This window comes from Biomphalaria glabrata, chromosome 10 (assembly GCF_947242115.1).
Source record: "Biomphalaria glabrata chromosome 10, xgBioGlab47.1, whole genome shotgun sequence".
NCBI lineage: Eukaryota > Metazoa > Mollusca > Gastropoda > Planorbidae > Biomphalaria > Biomphalaria glabrata.
This window is the reverse complement of record NC_074720.1, coordinates 39,626,081-39,650,241: the sequence shown is the minus strand read 5'-3', so window position 1 is coordinate 39,650,241 and position 24,161 is coordinate 39,626,081. Positions and strand designations below refer to the sequence as shown.

The 24,161-nt window shown below is 38.7% G+C and overlaps 1 protein-coding gene across 2 annotated transcripts in view; it reads right to left on the bottom strand.

The window, feature by feature from the left end:
* The window catches only part of LOC106076587 (sushi, von Willebrand factor type A, EGF and pentraxin domain-containing protein 1-like), a 28,433-nt gene that overhangs the window by 340 nt on the left and 3,932 nt on the right, over positions 1–24,161 (bottom strand). Inside the window, exons 3-8 of one of the 2 annotated variants that reach the window (XM_056043023.1) lie at positions 23,592–23,753; positions 22,059–22,217; positions 17,592–17,753; positions 6,575–6,814; positions 4,588–4,608; positions 670–775 (exon numbers count right to left, since the gene is read on the bottom strand). In XM_056043023.1, the coding sequence (XP_055898998.1) occupies positions 690–775; positions 4,588–4,608; positions 6,575–6,814; positions 17,592–17,753; positions 22,059–22,217; positions 23,592–23,753 (830 nt within the window). In that variant the 3' untranslated portion in view covers positions 670–689. The remainder of the gene's footprint in view (positions 1–669; positions 776–4,587; positions 4,609–6,574; positions 6,815–17,591; positions 17,754–22,058; positions 22,218–23,591; positions 23,754–24,161) is intronic. The other variant, XM_056043025.1, reaches the window with a different exon arrangement.

The window sequence follows — 24,161 nt, the reverse complement described above, 5'->3', positions numbered from 1 at the left end:
GCCTGCGTGGAGCTGAGACACAGTGTGTGTAAGGCAGTGCAGTTCAAGACAGGACAGCGAGTCGACAGGGACTGTTAGTCTGGCATGAAGTTGGTCCTGATGGAGTCCTGAAGTGAATGTACGAGTCCAGGAAGAGATAGAGACAGTAGAGTTTATTAGTTTAGTAAGGTGATGTACAGTATAGCTTTTTTTAGTGTTGATGTATTGCCAATTGTGTCATATTGGCTGTTTAAATTAACCATTATTAAAGCACTAGATTATTTGGAGCTCTGTTGTCAAGTTCTTGGTGTGTTAGATGCGCTGTGTTGTGTTTAGCAGTGTTTACAGAAGGCCTGATTAGCAGAGAACGTAACTCTATCTTAATGTGGCTCACTGTTTAACATTAATAAAATATATAGGACATATATTTTAATAACATCGACAGGGGCGTAGCTAGGAAATTTCCATCGTTTGGGGGCCGGGGCACTTGACCTCTTTGGGGGCCCCTGCATTTTGCATAATATTTAATTTTTAATGCAAAAAAAAACCACTCATTTGGGGCCCCTCTCAAGTGGGGGCCCGGGGGGATTTTCCAATTCTCCCCCACCCTAGCTACGCCACTGAACATCGAGGATGACCTACCAGTTGAACATATATACATACACTAACAAAAGGGGGGGGGGTGCCTACCTCTAGAGAGTTCCACCATCTCAAAGACATTTACCAATAGTAATCCTCAAGACGAGTATCGACAAGGCAATAACCTCAGGAGACCACCGAAACCTGCGTGCTTTACCTGTAGAGAATCGAGCGACTGTGATACATGTCAACATAGTCCATGAGTCCAAAGATGGTAAGGACATCGAGGAGGCAGCCCAATCACCCTCCATTTCAGTACTTTGAAAAATATAACTTCAGAAATATTGAGGACATTAAAATGTTATACATAACGCAAAGAACAACAACAGAATGTTAGGAAGGCTTCCTATCAGTGGCGTAGCTAAGAATTGGCCCGTGGGAGGCTTGACCTCTTTAAGAAATATGTAATAGTTCATGTAACACAAAATTTGAACACTCATTTGGAGGACCCCCTCAAGTGGGGTCCTGGGGGGATTTTCGAATTTTCCCCCTTCTCCACCACATTAGCTACGCCACTGCTTTCGATGTCAATGTCGTTCTGCTGACTAAATGTTGTTACAATATCTACTTCACAGGAGACACAAGGAGACACAATGAGACACAAGGAGACACAATGAGACACAAGGAGACACAAGGAGACACAATGAGACACAAGGAGACACAATGAGACACAAGGAGACACAATGAGACACAAAGAGACACAATGAGACACAAGGAGACACAGGAGACACAATGAGACACAATGAGACACAATGAGACACAAGGAGACACAAGGAGACACAATGAGACACAATGAGACACAAAGAGACACAATGAGACACAAGGAGACACAGGAGACACAATGAGACACAATGAGACACAATGAGACACAATGAGACACAAGGAGACACAATGAGACACAATGAGACACAAGGAGACACAATGAGACACAAGGAGACACAATGAGACACAATGAGACACAATGAGACACAAGGAGACACAGGAGACACAATGAGACACAATGAGACACAAGGAGACACAATGAGACACAAGGAGACACAGGAGACACAATGAGACACAAGGAGACACAATGAGACACAAGGAGACACAGGAGACACAATGAGACACAATGAGACACAATGAGACACAAAGAGACACAAGGAGACACAATGAGACACAAAGAGACACAAGGAGACACAGGAGACACAATGAGACACAATGAGACACAAGGAGACACAATGAGACACAAGGAGACACAATGAGACACAAAGAGACACAATGAGACACAAGGAGACACAGGAGACACAATGAGACACAATGAGACACAAGGAGACACAATGAGACACAAGGAGACACAGGAGACACAATGAGACACAATGAGACACAAGGAGACACAATGAGACACAAGGAGAAACAAGGAGACACAAAGAGACACAATGAGACACAATGAGACACAAGGAGACATACGTTTCTTGCATCCAAATTGTTGAGACAGTTTGTTTATACACAGTAGAAAGAGAGTTGTGATGTTTAGATCAGTTCTCCAAGAATAAATTTCTAATAACTTTTTTTTTTTTCAACATTATTGTGAAATCGTATATTATTCTAGATCATAAGTATACAAGGTGAGCTAAAAAAATAGTCGACGTAACAGATGTGCCCCCCAAAAAACGCTGTAAAGACCAGCTTAGGCGTCAACTTGCCTTAGCTGACATAGAAGAGAGCACCTGGCGGGGACAGACGTAGACGGCGAAAATAAAATCTTAATTGATCACCTGTGGACAATGGCTATGCTTGCCCTTGATGTGGCAAAATATGTATGTCACAGCCTGGGCTACGTAGCCACGAGAAACACTGAAAGCATCATAAATCTTCAGACTCGAAGATTAGCCTTATTATCATTAAGAATACAAGATGTAGAAAAAAAAAGTAATGAAACCGATTTTGTTTTAATCAAAGTTTTTTTTATTTTTTTCAAACATCAATATTATTCAGTTGAAAATATGTCAATAATATATCATCATAAATCAGCATCAGGGGATTTTAGAGCCATTTCAAGAGCTAAGTTCAGATTATGACCAGCACAGCTAATTCTGACATCGTTGTGATATGAGCAGCCATTTCAAGAGCTAAGTTCAGATTATGACCAGCACAGCTAATTCTGACATCGTTGTGATATGAGCAGTTCATATTGCTTCCATAATTCAGTAACAAATAACAAATTGTCACTCTTTATACTCTCGGAATGTGAACTTTTAAGAATTTCGTTGTCTTTTGTTTTTACGGCTACACCATTTTTCGATCCAATAAACTGAAATAACAATGAGGGCGCGGTGGCTGAGTGGTTTAGCGCTTGGCTTCCGAACCAGTGGTCCTGGATTCAAATCTCGGTGAAGACTGGGATTTTTAATTTTAGGATTTTTAGGGCGCCCCTGAGTCCATCCTGCTCTAACGGGTACCTGAATTAAGTCGGGGAAAGTTAAGGCGGCTGGTCGTTGTGCTGGCCGCATGACACCCTGCTCGTTAACCATTGGCCATAGAAACAGATGTCGCTAACATTATCTGCCTCATATATCACAACGTCTTAGAGGGAGACTTTACTTGAGCTACTTAAACTTAAAATAATGCAATGATTTACTTATAAGGCAATAATTGTTATTAATGTGATATTAAATGTGATGTGCGAATTGCACAATTTGCAATAATGCATCTCTTGATTCATTTCGGTTAGGGTAAGGGCAGTTACTTCGGTTCGTTTCCCAACTCTGTTTTAAAAGCTTAGGTAATGTATTGTATCTGAGTGGAACGGTGTCCAAAGCCCACCCGAGGTAGTAACTACGAACATGTGCCCAGGAATGTCATCTTGTTGTCTTCTTACTGTGTGTTTGAGGTTAGTGTTGTATTCACTTACGCAGCTATCTAATGTCGAAGTTGAACGAACCCATGCAGAGTTAAATGAAGATGTTTAGTGGGCCGATGCCACCCGATGTAAGATGCTAAAAGATAACATATTTCTTTCGTAAAATGTTTTAATTTCGAAAGGTATTACAAATTTGCATAAAAATTTGATATCATATTATTTCTATTTCGCATCGAGTTCTTCCTTGTGGATGGAAAACGTCGGAATCACTTTTGATATTAAAAAGTTGTCTGCAATTTAAAAACTATACGATCTAGATTTTTTGACTAGCTCTTCTGTTACCCATGACCATTAAACAAGGGGCTGGTACGTCGCAGGAATATGAACTAGACCTATTCAATGTGAAGGACAGTTTGTAGATGTCCTGACCTATTTAGCAGACGCCTTCGACTATATGCATTTAATACAATTGTATTGCATGTTTTTAAATAACGATATATTTAAACAAAATACAATGGTAATGATAAAATTTTATTAATCGTCCGTTAATTTCCCTTGAATTGATGTTGGGGATTATGTCCCCTTTCAGATCTTGCAATCTACAGGGCAAATGATGTTAAGGTCATCTGTTTTTTTGGCCAACGGTTTACAGCAGGGTGTCATGTGGCTATGACAACGACCAACTACTTTTACTTTCCACAACTTAAGTCAGGTAGCCTACCCATTAGAGTTGGGTGGACCTAAGAAGCGCCCTAAAATTCCCTAAAATTCAAAGTCCAAGTCTTCACCGAGATTCGAACCCAGCGTTCCAGGTTCAGAGGCCTAGCCCTCAGCCACAGCGCCCCCTATTGAATTAGATAAGCAAACACATTATTAGTTTTATTGAAGGTCTAAGGGAAGTAATTAAATATTTTTTTAAATAGTTGTAAATCATGGATTATGTACCTTAGTGAGATAATAAGCTATGCGTTTCTCTTTTAAAAATGTTTGAATAATGTGCACAGACTAAACACATATGCACTAAGGTTATAAATATAACGTACAAGATTGTTTTTAAGTCAATAAAAAGATAGTTAACAATTTTTTTTAAGAAAAATGAAGATAATTAAAAAAGTAAATTAAAAGCTGACCTTGGGCTCTCTTGAGGCTCGCTGAAGGAAAAGAAAAGAAAAAGTCATACTCCTCAAAGACAAGAGTTCTCTAACGCCACAAAATACGGCCCGCGACGTATTGCTATCCAGCCCGCCGTTATACGGGTACTAATTGTAGAAAATAATTTGTAACAAATTCATAAAATGTTCGAAAAATTATTTTCCCTACATAAGGGTCTTCTCCCTTTCTTTGATTTCATTATAGTATTCATAATAAATATTTTGGTTGTAAGAAAACAACTTTTTTTTTCTTTATAAGAAATTCCGCCGCTGTCAGCCAAGGCTTTACATCGAGTGTGTGTAATACATAGCTTCATTTCTGCATCATTTTGGGGTCACCTTCCTTTGGTAACAGAGTCGTACCGTACCATTTAATACTTGTGCGTTTATGAAATGGGAGATTTTAAGAAGCGAACAGTATCAGATGAATATTAGAAACTTCAAGGAGAAAGAATATAGGTCTTTACTTTTTTGTCAAACATGATAATACATTAACATGAGTGTACAGAAGGTGTGGTGTTTAGAGAACTTAACATTACATGGTATTATTAAACCAAACACATATGGCGGCATTTGAGCCGCGATGAAATGATTGTTAAGTTGTTTATTGACGGTCGTTGACTTGTAGCACCAAACTGCTGGTAGACAACTTATAACAAAACCACTGTAGGCCTAGTATATCTTAACTTCTAAAACTTGAATACCTTCTTTGTGAAAAAACTATATATTTAAATTTTATTACTAGATAGACAAATTCAACTTCAGAAGAAATGAAATAAACTGATATTGAAACAAATCTAACTCACTATCAAAACACGTCTTTACGCTCTGGCTTTCTGGGGTCTGGCGTACTTAGCACAGCTTACGACAGCGCCGCGCATCTTGCATCATTCTACCAGACTAACATTAAATTAATGCTCTCTCTCATCTACAACTAACAATAAATGTTCTCTTTTTAAATTATCACCTTGGAAAGACACACACAAATTACGCAAGTTAGAGATAAGATAGATAATTTTAATTGATTCAATCAAATGGAAATTCAGTTTGACTTCAATTGACAACCTCAGCCTAACTACTTTAACAATAACAATATAGATGCAAATACGAACAACATTCACAACACGAAACACATACACAATGACAACCTGCGCTTTATAAATTTGACTTCTATGTACTTCTCGATGACGACAGGTGATCTTGTAACACTCTGACCGACAGTGGGATGAAGGAGTTTTTAAATCTTTCTGTTTTAGTTCTAATGGAAAGGAGACGACCACTTCGTTCGGATCTTATGTAACAGTGGTTTAATGGGTGCAAGTTGTCTTTAAGAATCGTGAGTGTTTTGGAAATGCATTTTCATGGAACAGCTCTTCAAGAGATGGTAGCTGTGTTCGAGTGATATACGATGCTTTTTTAATTAGTCTAATTACGCCTAGTAATTGGAAGATTGATGAGAATATTTACAAAAAACAGACAAGAAAATGAGTCAGTGGTAAGAGCAAGCTACAGAGTTGCTCACTTTTAAGTAGAGAAAGGTAGCCATTTTCCGACCACGAATGCATAAAAAAAAGCGCTAGCTAGCATTGATGGAAAAATTTTGTTTTGCAAAGAAGAATTCAGCCGAAAACGTCGTTTTAAAAAGAGAAACCACAATTCAAAACTAAAATACAGAGCATCAGATTTCATTTTTTCCCTTGCAGTTGACATCCCATTAATTAATGTAAGTGGGTTAAAAAAAACGAAGAGATTCTAAACAGTTTATTATCTGTTTCATTCTTTACGTTAATGCGGCCCGCAACATGAGTGTCGGAAATTAAAATGGCCCACAAGAATTTATTTGGACATCATTTTTTTTAAACATGAACAAATCAAGTGCTAATTAACTAAACTAATAGTCCCAATAATACAATTTTACAAATAACTAGTTATTTAACGTGGCTAAGGGGAATAAAGTTATATATACCGCTAGAACATTTCTTGACAAAAGAGTCGTAAGGGTTTTCGTAGTCCGCCTCGAAATGCAGCTTGCGATATTTCAAACAAGTTGGCTTCCATCCAGACACCTCAAACACAACACCCAGGCAGCCGCGGTCTACAATGCATTGCTGTCTGCACTCCGTCAGATTGAGATATAATTGGGATACCTGGCTCCTATCTGTTGTAAGCATCAAAGTAGGCTCAGGTACCAACACACAGTTCTCGTCTGGAAAATAAACAACACAAATTAGGCTCTAGGATCTAGTTATTTTATTTTACGATCGCGTTGCGTTAAAAGTTTCAGACAGTCTTATATATAAAATTAATCGCCGAATTTAGACTCGAAAAGGCCAAAAGCTATTTCGAGATATGTGGCTTTTTTGGGGTGACCCTGTTAGTACAGCTATTATATTAAAGTGCCCATTATTTCATGGGGGCTCTAAGCTATAGCGTATGTTGCCTTTATGTTAATCCGGTCCTGGATAAACAGTGCAATAGTTGGTAGTTATCGAGGCAGAAAACATCAGTGATCTAGTAAAGTGTCCCCTTTCAGACCATGCGATCTATGGGGACAGATGATATTAAGGTCATCTGTTTCTATGGCCAACAAGCAGGGTGTCATGTGGCCAGCACAACAACCAACAGCTTTTACTTTTCCCCAACTAAAGTCAGGTACCCATTAGAGCAGGATGGACTCATGGGCGCCCTAAAAATCATGAAATTCAAAATCCTGGTCTTCACCAAGATTCGAACCCAGGACCCCAGGTTTAGAAGCGAAGCGCTTAACCACTCAGCCCCCCCCCCCCCCGATCAGTGATCTGAAAGCCTAATTTATAATCATTGTTTTTTTTTTTTTTTCGTTTGTTTGTAGCTGTTGAAGGCCCCTCGTAGCCCCAAACGACCTGTGTTATTACTAGCAATTTGTTTCTATATGTATATGGCTACTTCCATTAGCGGCTTTAGATGGTGGCAAGTGGGGCAACCGCCCCAGGCCCCGCACCTGAGGAGGGGGCCGTGATCGGAGATTTTATTGTCACCAACTTCGAAAACGGAATCAGTTCTCCATAAACTAGGACTTGTTTCGCAATATTTCCCCAGTATCTTTATGATACCAACGGACCTCATTCACCAATCGTAAACAAACAACATTTAGCCACGTGGCGCTCTATCCCTTCTATATAATTTACGATATCATGTTTAATTCATGATGGGTTGTCACGTGACAGTTTTTCCAATTGTTTTATCAATAAGATCACGTGACTAAATGTTGTTGGTTTACGATTGGTGAATGAGGTCCATTACCATTTAAGCTCTTCACATACAGTTTTGGTTTCGTAATACCGCTCAGCTTCGATAAAGACAGTATCTAAGGACCTGCTGATTCTATGAGGATATCTCCGTTTAAAAGTTCACACGCAGGTGGAAGCAACAAATCCAGATCGTATATGTCGCATTTAAACATCGACAACCAAACGAGATTTTATTAGGGAAATGCTTAGTGATAAAGTTTGAACTACTCTTTGAAGTGTGAGAATTGTATAATAACAGTTGTAGTAGCACAAATGCAACTTACAGCTATTTCGGCCGATCAGCTTCCAGAAAAATTTGGCGATGACGTATTAACTCTTTCTCTCCTAACTGACGATACCGGCGTTGATTCCACCAGAATGTGGTAAATAATTACGGAGAGAAAGAGTTAAGTTGTTTTTCTGCAATAGGCTACTGTGAATAGACATCGTGTGGCAGTGGGAAAACCTTTGTCAAGTGGTGATAAAAAAAAAACAACTGCGGGGGTATTTTTTATTATTTTTTTTTTTTTGAAAACCCGTGATATAGCCCTTCCGCAAAAGTCAGGTCTGCGAAAGTGCATGGACCACTGTAGCACTTTGTTCTCATAGTACGTCCAATCGGCTTCAGTTCTCAGAGTGAGGGAGGAGACACAATATTAGTAGTGCACGGGTGTTTTCCTTACAATTTGCTTCTGTTCATTCAGAACAGTTACAATACAGTATTATTATTATTATTATTATTATAGCTTTTATGTAGCGCTACTTTCATGCTTATAGCATGCTCAGAGCGCTTTTGGTCCAATCTCATTTGTGTATTATGTACTTACGTAAGTCTACGTAATGTTTTATGTTTTGTAGCAAAAATAAGGTCCACAGCTTAGAGGTGTGGTCATACTGTAGTTATTGTTACAGGGTTAAAGACGGATAAGCCCGTTAGCGTGATGATTTTACGTTATATATATATATATATATATATATATATATATATAGTCTAAAATTACTGCTAAGGGCCCTGCACATGACGCTCGCCAAGGGCCCCGCGCACAACTAAGACCGACACTGGCTACTTCTGTCTCGGAAGAATATGGATGAGCCCAGATGAGTCAATGTTTAGCCGCTTTGCAGCAGCACCAGAGTTTCCTCTTCGGGGCGCATTCCTGGGCCTATAATAAAGGGGTCATGGGTGGCCCATGCGTCCTGGTCCCTCTCTCGGCCTTGCTGATGAGATCCAAAGGAACGCTTCGCGTTACATTTGGCACCAAACTAAGTTGCTGAAGGTGCCAGAGGGAATGTGATAGTTGATACTACCAACGCCTAAGGGGCTTCACTCCTGATTTTTTCTCGAGGTTGTCCCCTGAAGCCTTAGTAGGGCAGCGGGGGAGGGGGGGGGGGGTTGAAGTCAGTTTACCCCTCTCCTAATTGAATTGCCCTACAAGGCTCACGAGCTTCATCTGCCCGAAGCTCCCGGTCTTCTGGCGCCGGGTATCCGCCTTCAAACCTTCACCTGTTAGTAAGAGAAGTTTCTAAGCCACACGAGCAGGCCATGAGCTGGACGTTGTTGTCAGACGCTATTCGAGACGTAGGGCATTTGTAGTACTTTATAGACAATGGGAGCTTATACCCTGGCACTGGCCGTGACAACCTTTGAAATGTATGGCATTAGCTGGGGTCGGAATCCCTAGCGGATCCAGAACTTTGGAGTGGGGGGGGGGCGATTTTTTTTCCAAACCCTAACACTAACGCCCAGTAAACCCTAACCCTACGCATAAACGTGCATACAGCGCGCGCGCGCGCACACACACACGCACACACACACGCGCACACATATATATGTATATATATATATATATATATATATATATATATATATATATATATATGAGAATAAAAAAAGCAGCATTTCTCAACCTTCGGCGAAAACCAAAACAACTGGGGCAGCGCTATAAGGTTCTCTGGTGAAGTCGCGAAGCCCCGACGCCATAAGCGTTTTCTTGCTTTTTTCACTGCAGAAACGCATTCTCCTGACAAGTACAGCTCATTCTTCACAATGTAGTTCGGGGCGAAGCCCCGACGCCAAAAGCGTTTTCTTGCTTTTTTCACTGCAGAAACGCATTCTCCTGACAAGTACAGCTCATTATTCATCAATGGAGTTCGGGCGAAGCCCCGACGCCAAAAGCGTTTTCTTGCATTCTTCATTGCAGAAACGCATTCTCCTGACATCTACAACTCATTACCCATAAATGAAGTTCGGGGCGAAGCCCCGACGCCAAAAGCGTTTTCTTGCATTCTTCATTGCAGAAACGCATTCTCCTGACATCTACAACTCATTACCCATAAATGAAGTTCGGGGCGAAGCCCCGACGCCAAAAGCGTTTTCTTGCATTCTCTTCACTGCAGAAACGCATTCTCCTGACCTGAAGCTCATTATTCATACTATTAAAAAACGACCTTTCGCACCTGAGGAGGGGGCCGTGATCGGAGATTTTATTGTCACCAACTTCGAAAACGGAATCAGTTCTCCATAAACTAGGACTTGTTTCGCAATATTTCCCCAGTATCTTTATGATACCAACGGACCTCATTCACCAATCGTAAACAAACAACATTTAGCCACGTGGCGCTCTATCCCTTCTATATAATTTACGATATCATGTTTAATTCATGATGGGTTGTCACGTGACAGTTTTTCCAATTGTTTTATCAATAAGATCACGTGACTAAATGTTGTTGGTTTACGATTGGTGAATGAGGTCCATTACCATTTAAGCTCTTCACATACAGTTTTGGTTTCGTAATACCGCTCAGCTTCGATAAAGACAGTATCTAAGGACCTGCTGATTCTATGAGGATATCTCCGTTTAAAAGTTCACACGCAGGTGGAAGCAACAAATCCAGATCGTATATGTCGCATTTAAACATCGACAACCAAACGAGATTTTATTAGGGAAATGCTTAGTGATAAAGTTTGAACTACTCTTTGAAGTGTGAGAATTGTATAATAACAGTTGTAGTAGCACAAATGCAACTTACAGCTATTTCGGCCGATCAGCTTCCAGAAAAATTTGGCGATGACGTATTAACTCTTTCTCTCCTAACTGACGATACCGGCGTTGATTCCACCAGAATGTGGTAAATAATTACGGAGAGAAAGAGTTAAGTTGTTTTTCTGCAATAGGCTACTGTGAATAGACATCGTGTGGCAGTGGGAAAACCTTTGTCAAGTGGTGATAAAAAAAAAACAACTGCGGGGGTATTTTTTATTATTTTTTTTTTTTTGAAAACCCGTGATATAGCCCTTCCGCAAAAGTCAGGTCTGCGAAAGTGCATGGACCACTGTAGCACTTTGTTCTCATAGTACGTCCAATCGGCTTCAGTTCTCAGAGTGAGGGAGGAGACACAATATTAGTAGTGCACGGGTGTTTTCCTTACAATTTGCTTCTGTTCATTCAGAACAGTTACAATACAGTATTATTATTATTATTATTATTATAGCTTTTATGTAGCGCTACTTTCATGCTTATAGCATGCTCAGAGCGCTTTTGGTCCAATCTCATTTGTGTATTATGTACTTACGTAAGTCTACGTAATGTTTTATGTTTTGTAGCAAAAATAAGGTCCACAGCTTAGAGGTGTGGTCATACTGTAGTTATTGTTACAGGGTTAAAGACGGATAAGCCCGTTAGCGTGATGATTTTACGTTATATATATATATATATATATATATATATATATATAGTCTAAAATTACTGCTAAGGGCCCTGCACATGACGCTCGCCAAGGGCCCCGCGCACAACTAAGACCGACACTGGCTACTTCTGTCTCGGAAGAATATGGATGAGCCCAGATGAGTCAATGTTTAGCCGCTTTGCAGCAGCACCAGAGTTTCCTCTTCGGGGCGCATTCCTGGGCCTATAATAAAGGGGTCATGGGTGGCCCATGCGTCCTGGTCCCTCTCTCGGCCTTGCTGATGAGATCCAAAGGAACGCTTCGCGTTACATTTGGCACCAAACTAAGTTGCTGAAGGTGCCAGAGGGAATGTGATAGTTGATACTACCAACGCCTAAGGGGCTTCACTCCTGATTTTTTCTCGAGGTTGTCCCCTGAAGCCTTAGTAGGGCAGCGGGGGAGGGGGGGGGGTTGAAGTCAGTTTACCCCTCTCCTAATTGAATTGCCCTACAAGGCTCACGAGCTTCATCTGCCCGAAGCTCCCGGTCTTCTGGCGCCGGGTATCCGCCTTCAAACCTTCACCTGTTAGTAAGAGAAGTTTCTAAGCCACACGAGCAGGCCATGAGCTGGACGTTGTTGTCAGACGCTATTCGAGACGTAGGGCATTTGTAGTACTTTATAGACAATGGGAGCTTATACCCTGGCACTGGCCGTGACAACCTTTGAAATGTATGGCATTAGCTGGGGTCGGAATCCCTAGCGGATCCAGAACTTTGGAGTGGGGGGGGGGCGATTTTTTTTCCAAACCCTAACACTAACGCCCAGTAAACCCTAACCCTACGCATAAACGTGCATACAGCGCGCGCGCGCGCACACACACACGCACACACACACGCGCACACATATATATGTATATATATATATATATATATATATATATATATATATATATATATATGAGAATAAAAAAAGCAGCATTTCTCAACCTTCGGCGAAAACCAAAACAACTGGGGCAGCGCTATAAGGTTCTCTGGTGAAGTCGCGAAGCCCCGACGCCATAAGCGTTTTCTTGCTTTTTTCACTGCAGAAACGCATTCTCCTGACAAGTACAGCTCATTCTTCACAATGTAGTTCGGGGCGAAGCCCCGACGCCAAAAGCGTTTTCTTGCTTTTTTCACTGCAGAAACGCATTCTCCTGACAAGTACAGCTCATTATTCATCAATGGAGTTCGGGCGAAGCCCCGACGCCAAAAGCGTTTTCTTGCATTCTTCATTGCAGAAACGCATTCTCCTGACATCTACAACTCATTACCCATAAATGAAGTTCGGGGCGAAGCCCCGACGCCAAAAGCGTTTTCTTGCATTCTTCATTGCAGAAACGCATTCTCCTGACATCTACAACTCATTACCCATAAATGAAGTTCGGGGCGAAGCCCCGACGCCAAAAGCGTTTTCTTGCATTCTCTTCACTGCAGAAACGCATTCTCCTGACCTGAAGCTCATTATTCATACTATTAAAAAACGACCTTTCGAATAATGTTGTACTTGAAAAATATTCTAATTTGAATTTATAGACCCATAATACATTGCAAATAAAACCGATTTGTTCCTTGAAAAGATAGGATACCCCACGTATTTAGATTTTTGCTTTGAGGATCGCCGCCGAAAAAAAAACTTATTCGATAAATAGTATTCAAGAAAACTCTAGCATAAATTGTGAGTTATAGTCCCAAATTTATTTAGCTAGAAAAATATCAGATTGAGTAAAGGTTGGGAAAAGGCGACTATGAAAACGTTATTTGAGTTTAGAACTCATCTCAATCATGACTCTTATACTCTTATACTGAAAAATTTCGTTTGAATTCTAACTTTTCCAATGCAAAGTCTTTCTTAAAATACTTATGATAACTTCATGTGAAATTACAAAAACTCTGTCTGGAAATGGGAATGGCGGTAGAGTGAAAACGATTAATCCTCGCTCCTTTACTAATTTCTGCTAAAGATTGCATTTGGCATTAAAGATATAAGAATTTAATTTATAGTATATATAAATTATATTAGTGACAGATTTTTTTAATTTTGTAATTTCTTAACTATAATACAAAAAGAAAAAGTATTGGTTTGTCCGATGGGGGAATGGCGATTGCATGAATCGCCCCTCCCACCTGGTACAACCCTTTTTCATTTAAATTTTCTAATGATAAAATTTGAGATTAGAGTGTGGTACGACATATTTACAATGGGTCACATATCAATACGTAGTTTATATTATATAGATATTCAACTAATTTTATTCACAAACTATGATTCTCCACAAAAATAGGACCGCCCCCCCCCCAGCACTCAGAGGGCTAGAGTGGGGAGGGCAGTACATGCAATCGCACCCCCCCTCACCCCACCGAATCGGCCAAAATACCAGAAAGGGAGCGACATAATATAAAATTTATATATTAATTCAACTAATTTTGTTCAGAAACTATGATTTCTCAATAAAAACGGACCGCCCCTCCCCCACTCAAAGGGTTTAGGTGGGAAGGGCAGAAGAGGTATTCGTCCCCTCCCCCCACCAATCGGCAAACAGGGAACGACATAATATAAAGATCGGTTAAAATATCAATAACAAGTTACAAGGATATAGATATTTAATTGATTTTGTTAGCAGGCTGTGATTTCTACCAATAAATTGGACCGCCCCCCCACTCGAAAGTTAAAGGGGGGGGGGGCGGGATTGATACCATCGCCCCCTCCCGACCCCACCAAATCGGCCAACATACTAGAGGGGGGGCGAAATAATCTAAAAATAGGTTGAAATATAAATAATTAGTATATATTTTTAACATAAGTAATAAATTCGTATACAAATTGTGTGAATCCTATACTAAAGTTCGTCCGCCCTCCCCCCTTTGGGTCCGCCAGTGGTCGGAATGATGTTACCCACACACCAGTTTCCCCCCCCCCCCCCCCTTGACACACATCTTATGTATGCAAAGGGACGGTAAGTGTCGATACAGTTTGGGATTAGCGGCTAGGTGCTTAATTTGGACGATGGTAGGAGAACTACGAAACACGATGCCGCCACTGCGTCGAGGACGATGAAACAGTCAACCACATTCTTTATGAGTGTCACGTTTTGCATGAGGGACGATTGGGACTAGGAAATGAGAGAGAGAGAGAGAGAACTGGTCCATGTGCGGCATTAGGTCGGTCCTTGTAACGGGGACAAGACGACCTTACAACTCTCGTCCGTGCTCTAAGGGAGTAATTCCCAGCATGGTTCGTTACTAATGGGCTTTCTGATTTGGGATTAGCGGCGTCGCAGGCTCTGCCATGGCATAGCAATGTGAGCCGCAAGCTGCCTAAGATTCACCGGTTCCGGATTTTTCCTCAGGGTCGACTTCCAAAGCCTTTTCCTTGTTTGGCTATATAAAAAAAAATATATATGCAATGCAACAGCGGTTTAGATTCGAAGCTTTACTTCTCCTAGGAGGGTAGCCAGCCAAGGCAAACTCCTGTCCGAATCATAAGTGAATCATACACCAAGAGAAACCTTCTTCTGTAACAACTCAATTATACAACCACATATATAAGAAAATCACAAAATTCTAGAACCACACTTCTATAACTGCACTTCTATAACTACACTTCTATAACCACACTTCTAGAACCACACTTTTAGAACCACACTTCCATCCATACACACACATCTATATCAACACTTCTATAATCACATTTCTATAATCACATTTCTATAACCACATTTCTATAGCCACACTTCTAGAACCACACTTCTATAACCACTCTTCTATAACCACTCTTCTATAACCACACTTCTATACCACACTTCTATAACCACACTTCTATAACCACTCTTCTATAACCACACTTCTATACACACACTTCTATAGTTACACTTCTGTAACCACACTTCTAGAACTACACTACCCACTTCTATACACAGACTTCTATAAACACACTTCTATACACACACTTCTATAAACACACTTCTATACACACACTTCTATAAACACACTTCTATACACACACTTTTAGAACCACACTTTTATAACCACACTTCTTGAACCACACTTCAATACACACTTTTCTATAACCACATTTCTATAATCACATTTCTATAACCACATTTCTATAACCACACTTCTAGAACCACTCTTCTATAACCACACTTCTATACACACACTTCTATAACCACACTTCTATTCTATAGCCATATAGATCTGTAACAAAGAAAGTCACATACTTAAAAAACAACAACACATTTCTTAATCACTGACATCTATAACCATACACATCTATAACCACACACTTTTGATATGACTCACATTTGTGTGAAAACAAATCAATCATAAAAAGACACTTTAAAGACCAGTAAATGGTCTTCAGTTTTACTAACAGAACAATCACTGACATAAATACTTCCAGTATAACCAACTAACCAACAGAACAATCACTGACATAAATACTTCCAGTATAACCAACTAACCAACAGAACAATCACTGACATAAATACTTCCAGTGTAACCAACTAACCAACAGAACAATCACTGACATAAATACTTCCAGTATAACCAACTAACCAACAGAACAATCACTGACATAAATACTTCCAGTATAACCAACTAACCAACAGAACAATCACTGACATAAATACTTCCAGTGTAACCAACTAACCAACAGAAAAATCACTTACATAAATACTTCCAGTGTAACTAACTAACCAACAGAAAAATCACTGACATAAATACTTCCAGTGTAACCAACTAACCAACAGAGCAATCACTGACATAAATACTTCCAGTGTAACCAACTAACCAACAGAACAATCACTGACATAAATACTTCCAGTGTAGCCAACTAACCAACTGAGCAATCACTGACATAAATACTTCCAGTGTAGTCAACTAACCAACAGAGCAATCACTGACATAAATACTTCCAGTGTAGTCAACTAACCAACAGAGCAATCACTGACATAAATACTTCCAGTGTAGCCAACTAACGAACAGAACAATCACTGACATAAATACTTCCAGTGTAGTCAACTAACCAACAGAGCAATCACTGACATAAATACTTCCAGTGTAGTCAACTAACCAACAGAGCAATCACTGACATAAATACTTCCAGTGTAGTCAACTAACCAACAGAGCAATCACTGACATAAATACTTCCAGTGTAGCCAACTAACGAACAGAGCAATCACTGACATAAATACTTCCAGTGTAACCAACTAACCAACAGAACAATCACTGACATAAATACTTCCAGTGTAGTCAACTAACCAACAGAACAATCACTGACATAAATACTTCCAGTGTAGTCAACTAACCGACAGAACAATCACTGACATAAATACTTCCAGTGTAACTAACTAACCAACAGATCAATCACTGACATAAATACATCCAGTGTATTCAACTAACCAACTGAGCAATCACTGACATAAATACTTCCAGTGTAGTCAACTAACCAACAGAACAATCACTGACATAAATACTTCCAGTGTAGTCAACTAACCGACAGAACAATCACTGACATAAATACTTCCAGTGTAACTAACTAACCAACAGATCAATCACTGACATAAATACATCCAGTGTATTCAACTAACCGACAGAGCAATCACTGACATAAATACTTCCAGTGTAGTCAACTAACCAACAGAACAATCACTGACATAAATACTTCCAGTGTAGTCAACTAACCGACAGAACAATCACTGACATAAATACTTCCAGTGTAACTAACTAACCAACAGATTAATCACTGACATAAATACATCCAGTGTATTCAACTAACCGACAGAGCAATCACTGACATAAATACTTCCAGTGTAGTCAACTAACCAACAGAACAATCACTGACATAAATACTTCCAGTGTAGTCAACTAACCGACAGAACAATCACTGACATAAATACTTCCAGTGTAACTAACTAACCAACAGATTAATCACTGACATAAATACATCCAGTGTAGTCAACTAACCGACAGAGCACTGACATAAATACTTCCAGTGTAACCAACTAACCGACAGAGCACTGACTGGCATAGATGCTTCCAATATTTCGTGTTGATTTACCCGACTTGCAGAAGGAACACAATCGACTTCCGGTTTCGTTTTTAAAGGTGCCAATTGGACATAGAGAGCAAGTTTGTTGATCATTCAAAAAATAACCTTTCCTACACAAAGCTGTTAAAGAAACAATATATATATATATATATATATATGTATTAGGAATGAGTCACTTACTCAATCTTATCTTATATATAACTGACGTTACTTAAAAAAAAAGATAATTACATCCTCTACGCATTTTATGTTTCAATCTAGCCATGCATGTTAATCAATGACTTAAACTCTGCTAAGTCGTTGCATATCCTTGTTTTACATGTTTCGGATGTTCCTTCAGAGTTGAAGATAGTTTACTTCCTAGTCCAAACCTCCCGCAGGACGACGGGGGATGGGAGCGGGCAGGGTTTGAACCCTCGACCGTCGATTAATCCAAACGACAGTCCAGCGCGCAAACCGCATGTCCAGGCAGCCATCCTGGCTGATTTAGGCAACCCATTCCATTCTCTAATGGCACTAGGGAAGTAGGAGCACTTGTACGAATGAATAGCATGTTTTAAGAAATGCGCCTGTGTCTTTGTGTGTTTCTGAGTATTTCATTAGGTTTTTTTTTTGTAAGTTATGGTTGAGTGTTTTATGTATTATAGCTACTTTACTTTTTATTCTTCTGTCCTGAAGTGTCTCCAAGTTTATTGAATTTACTTAAGGTGTTACTCTAGTCAAATGTGAATCCATTCGTTACAAAACTCACTGCTCTATTTTGTATTTGTTCTAGTTTCTTTGTTGTCTTAAGTTGATGTATCCCAGACAGAGGATGCATGTTCTAACATTGGCCTTAAGATTAATAGCATTTTAACTCTTTCTCTCCTAACAGACTATACCAACGTTGATTCCATCAGAACGTGTTAAATAATAACGGAGAGAAAGAGTTAATTTTATTTTTTTGTTTCATTTGTAAAATGTTCACAAAGAGTTATAAACTACAAACTAAATATGCTTTAATATTCAAGATCAACACAGAAGATAACTTTGACCGTATTCTAGAAATGTCGGGTCACATCGTAGAAATATTGGACTCGCATTCAGCAAGTGTTTATGACTAGATCTAGTTAGAAAATTAGAGGTATTAAGATCAAATCAAGAAGTTTATCGCATTAGTTCCATAAAGAGAAGACAAAAGAATCAGATAGAGTTGAAAATATTTTTCCTAGGTTTAGAAGATTCTTGTCACGTGATAATTCTGTAAGTTACAAAATTTAAGAACAGTAACAGAGGAAGAGCCTAATTAGTCTAGGAGTCAAATTTGTGAGGTTCATTAGTTTTGTTTAGTTCAAGCTAATCGAAACTCAGCAAAGCTTTTCAGTGTGTCTTATTTCGATCATTCATTAATTAACTTCATTGGGGCGCAGCAATTTATAATTACACGTAAAGATCATTTAAACACAAAAAGTTCATAATTCAAACACAAAAAGTTCATAATTCAAACACAAAAAGTTCATAATTCAAACACAAAAAGTTCATAATTCAAACACAAAAAGTTCATAATTCAAACACAAAAAGTTCATAATTCAAACACAAAAAGTTCATAATTCAAACACAAAAAGTTCATAATTCAAACACAAAAAGTTCATAATTCAAACACAAAAAGTTCATAATTCAAACACAAAAAGTTCATAATTCAAACACAAAAAGTTCATTATTAGGTGCATTGAAACACAGACAAGGTCGACACATCATTTTGTAAGACATGGCAATTTTTTTTATAAGACGTTATTATTATTTTAAATTTTATTACTCGTAGATCTAGATCTCCCTATTACAAAGCTTGTTTCAACTTACCCTGGCCGTCTGTCTGTGTTGTCTAAAGTTGGTACACGTTATTTCTCCCACACCCTCTCTCAGATCAAGTTGAAACTTTGCACAATTATTCATTGGCACAGACAAGACATGAATCAATAAAAGAAATTATTTAATTTGCAATTCGTTCACTGGCAATTAATCATTTTGTTTGAGTCTAAAAAGGGAAATTAATGTTCAGTTACGGCTAAATATGTAGGGTTTCGTCACAAGAGATAATTGAACACGTTGTTTCTCCCCACACCCATTGTCGGATCAAGTTGAAACTTTAGACATTAATTTATTGTTCTTAATAAAACATGATTCAATTTGAAAATTTAAAAAAAAATTCAATTATTTATTGGATACTTAATTATTTTGTTTGATATTAAATATTGGAAATATCTTCTACATTATTGAGATATATAGTTATAATTGCGGAGTTCTTCCCTTAGATACGTTTTTTTTTCTTAAAAAGATTTTTGTTTATTTTGCTTGTTATTTGTTCTGTTTGGTCATTCCCTCACGTAATTGACCTCTGGTCAGTTACGTGTTGACAATAACTCTGTACATTGCAACTCTTGTGAAAACAAAATACTCTCAGCGATACCGAGGATTAGATGAAGATCATCGATGATCATCTTGCCCTGACGGAAATTTTTTTTTAAGAATAAATAAAAAAAAACACTTTGAGTATGTGTGTGTGTGTGTGTGTTAATAAATAGTGACTCTTGACATCGATTTATAAAATTTTCGGCGCAGAAGATAACATAACTAACTCCTATCCCTAACTTCTTGCAGGACGCCAGCGGATGACAGCTAGCAGGATTTGAACTCGGAGCTTTTGAGAAGACTGTCCGAAAATGTATACTACACCACAGTCAGCCAGAGAGAAATGTGAGTAGTTACTTAGAGATAGATTTCTTAATGCTTAAATGTGACTAGAGGAATGGTGCACATTTCAATAGTTCATTGCTGAGACAGAAGAATACTTTGCGTATTGGATATGTAGTGTTTCATTTGGCCCAGTTCCAAGAAAGTCTGATTTAAAATAGGTTCTCATACTCCAACATGTTTTGTAAAGTCGCTATAACATTTAGTAATAGAGATTTACTTTTAATAATGAATTAATCGTGTGTTAGGACTTCGAGTCTCGGGTTCCCCTGCACAGTAGTTTATTCTCGCTCTGTTTTAAAATATATGAACCCCTAGGGTACATATATATGATTTGAAAATATCTAGCATTCCTACAGACTAGTATACCCTTTAGGATGCTCCTAGCGTACTTCTTTATAGGGACGATATGTTTATATATTATAGCCATATCACTTGGTCCTCGGAGCTCACAAAGACCTTCCTTCAGGGAACAGTACAGGAAAAGAAGAAGAGGCAGACAGAGAAAAAATGGGAAGACAATATTAAAGACGGGCCTATCATTGTTAGAAATTCTGTTCAACGCAAAAGACAGAGAGAAATGGAGAAAGATGGTTGACATATCACGCCTGGTGCCCCAACGGTTCAACAGACTAAAGCAGTGTTTCCCAAACATTTTTCATGTATATTTTCATATATCTTAAAACAGAGCCTGAATGAGCTACTCTGCAAAAGAAACAGAGGCTCAAAGTCCCATTACTTTAATTAAATTATTACTTCGCACATTCTGAGTATTTAGCGAAACATTTTACATATTTTTCGTAGAGAGATTTATTCTCGTGGTTAACTAATTGTTAATTACAACAGTAGTTCGTGGGACACCTATTCAGGCCTCGCGGAACACTAGGGTTCAACGGAACACAGTTTGGGAAAGGCTGGACTCATTGGTAGGTGAAGCTGAATGTCTGGAACATCTATTCAGGTTTCGCGGAACACAGTTTGGGAAAGGCTGGACTCATTGAAAGGTGAAGCTAAATGTCTGGAGCACCTATTCAGGCATAGCGGAACACAGTTTGGGAAAGGCTTGACTCATTGAAAGGTGAAGCTAAATGTCTGGAGCACCTATTCAGGCATAGCGGAACACAGTTTGGGAAAGGCTTGACTCATTGATAGGTGAAGCTGAATGTCTGGAACATCTATTCAGGTTTCGCGGAGCACAGTTTGGGAAAGGCTTGACTCATTGGTAGGTGAAGCTGAATGTCTGGAACATCTATTCAGGTTTCGCGGAACACTAGGGTTCAACGGAACACAGTTTGGGAAAGGCTGGACTCAACGATAGGTGAAGCTGAATGTCTGGAACATCTATTCAGGTTTCGCGGAACACAGTTTGGGAAAGGCTTGACTCATTGAAAGGTGAAGCTAAATGTCTGGAGCACCTATTCAGGCATAGCGGAACACAGTTTGGGAAAGGCTTGACTCATTGATAGGTGAAGCTGAATGTCTGGAACATCTATTCAGGTTTCGCGGAGCACAGTTTGGGAAAGGCTTGACTCATTGGTAGGTGAAGCTGAATGTCTGGAACATCTATTCAGGTTTCGCGGAACACAGTTTAGAAAACACAGGACTACGGGTTAGGTGAAACTGAAGGTCTGAAATTTACTTGTTTTTACGCTGGCCAGATTTCACTGGCTCACAATTGTTGAAAAATAAACTTACGAATGAGACAGAATGTTCTGGACGTTGACGCCAAACCAAGCGTTGTGATATTGTCTGGACACTTCGTGCAGTCCTCATTGCCTTCAGCTTCTTTGTAGAAACCAACTTTGCAGTAATGACAGCTTCCATTGACGTACTCTTGTCCAGCGTGGCACAAATCTGGACAACACAAAAGGAAAAGCTCACCATGAATTTGGGACATTAATTTCAATATTAGCCATAATAACGCTGATGCATTTTTCAAAATGATGACGTGATCGTCAAAAAGTGGATGCAGTTATTAAAAGTTAATGCGGTCCTCAAAAAGTAGATGTGGTTCTTAAAAAGTTAAAGCGGTTCTCAGAAAGTAGATGTGGTTCTTAAAAAGTTCAAGCGGTTCTCAGAAAGTAGATGTGGTTCTTAAAAAGTTAAAGCGGTTCTCAGAAAGTAGATGTGGTTCTTAAAAACATAAAGCGGTTCTCAGAAAGTAGATTTGGTTCTTAAAAAGTTAAAGCGGTTCTCAAAAAGTAGATTTGGTTCTTAAAAAGTCAAAGCGGTTCTCAAAAAGTAGATGTGGTTCTTACAAAAAGTCAAAGCGGTTCTCAAAAACAAAATGATGTGGTTGCAAAAAATTATTGATATAATTATCTTAATATGTGGCTCAGCAACGGTCAAACAGACCAAGAGATAGTTGAAAGTAATGGAGCAACATGAAAAAAAACAACAACAAAGCTTATCTAAAGGGGAAGAACTCCGTCCTTAAATCTATATCCACCCAAAATACGCAAGTTATTCAATATCAAACAAAATAATTAATTACCAATAATTAATTGACCTATTGAGTATTTTTGTTCATTGTTTCGTGTTTTGTTAGTGCAAAAAAAATTGTTTAAAGTTTCAACTTGATCTGAGAATGCGTGAGGGAGAAATAGCGTTACCAATTATTGAAGGGGACTAAACCCAACATATTTAGCCATATATGTGAATACTAAAGTATTACTTTCTCTTGTTGGTATCAAACAAAATAACGAATGATCAGAAATTAATTGTCTAATTGGTTACTTTTTATTCTATTAATTCATGTGTTGTCTATGTCAATTTATAGTTGTACGAAGTTTCAGGCTTCATCAGACAATATTTATAATTTTTATTATCCGTAAGGAAATTTGTCTTACAGTTTGTGCATTGCACCAAACAAAACATTATAACTATAAGAAACCAAAATGTACATTCACACCCGACTCACTCATAATTTACATGCGAAAAGTTTGTATTAGATAGTAAGGGAGAAATAACATGTACACACTCAATTCTGGACAGACAGACAGAGAGAACTGATAGAAGCTTTGTACAAAGGACACCATGTACAAAAGCAAATATTGTTCTTGGCTTGTTAGTTTATTGAATGTCTAAGAAGGGACAATTGAAACTTTAAAAGCCTACCCTAGAAATAGTCAAGTATAAATATCGAGCATAGATGTCAAGTATAAATGTCAAGTATAAATGTCAAGTATAAATGTCAAGTATAAATACTGTTCATCCATGTATACTTACCAACAGAACACTCACTGATATTTGTGCTGCCTGTGCCAGAGGTTGTCATATTTTTAGGACAAGGGGCACAAATCGTGCGACCAGTTTCATTATTATAGGTTCCGCTTGGACATTTGGAACACTTCCGGTGGTCGTCCAGATATAATCCTTCACCACATTTTACTGCAAGACATGTATACACTTATGCATTTGTAAAGGTGCTGAAATGTTGAAAATATTATTACTTAAAAAAATTCATGCGCACAAAACTATGTTAAATATTAAAAATAATTTTAAATAAAACTCGCTTTTTTTTAGTATAACAAACATTTCACATATATACATATATATGAATCAACCATATTTGCATTATAAAAAAAAGAACACAAAATATAATCAAATACAAACAAAATTAACAAGTCTGTGGTCCCTACAGGATAACTTATTTGGTTTTATCATCGGACCTAACCCTTTTTGAATGCTATACGAGAATGCAACTAGAATATGTCAAGTTAGTTTATGCTTGCAAATAATCCAAGTACCCCACATAATCAGATTGTTTTTCTAGCTGATGCGAAAACAGCCCAACAA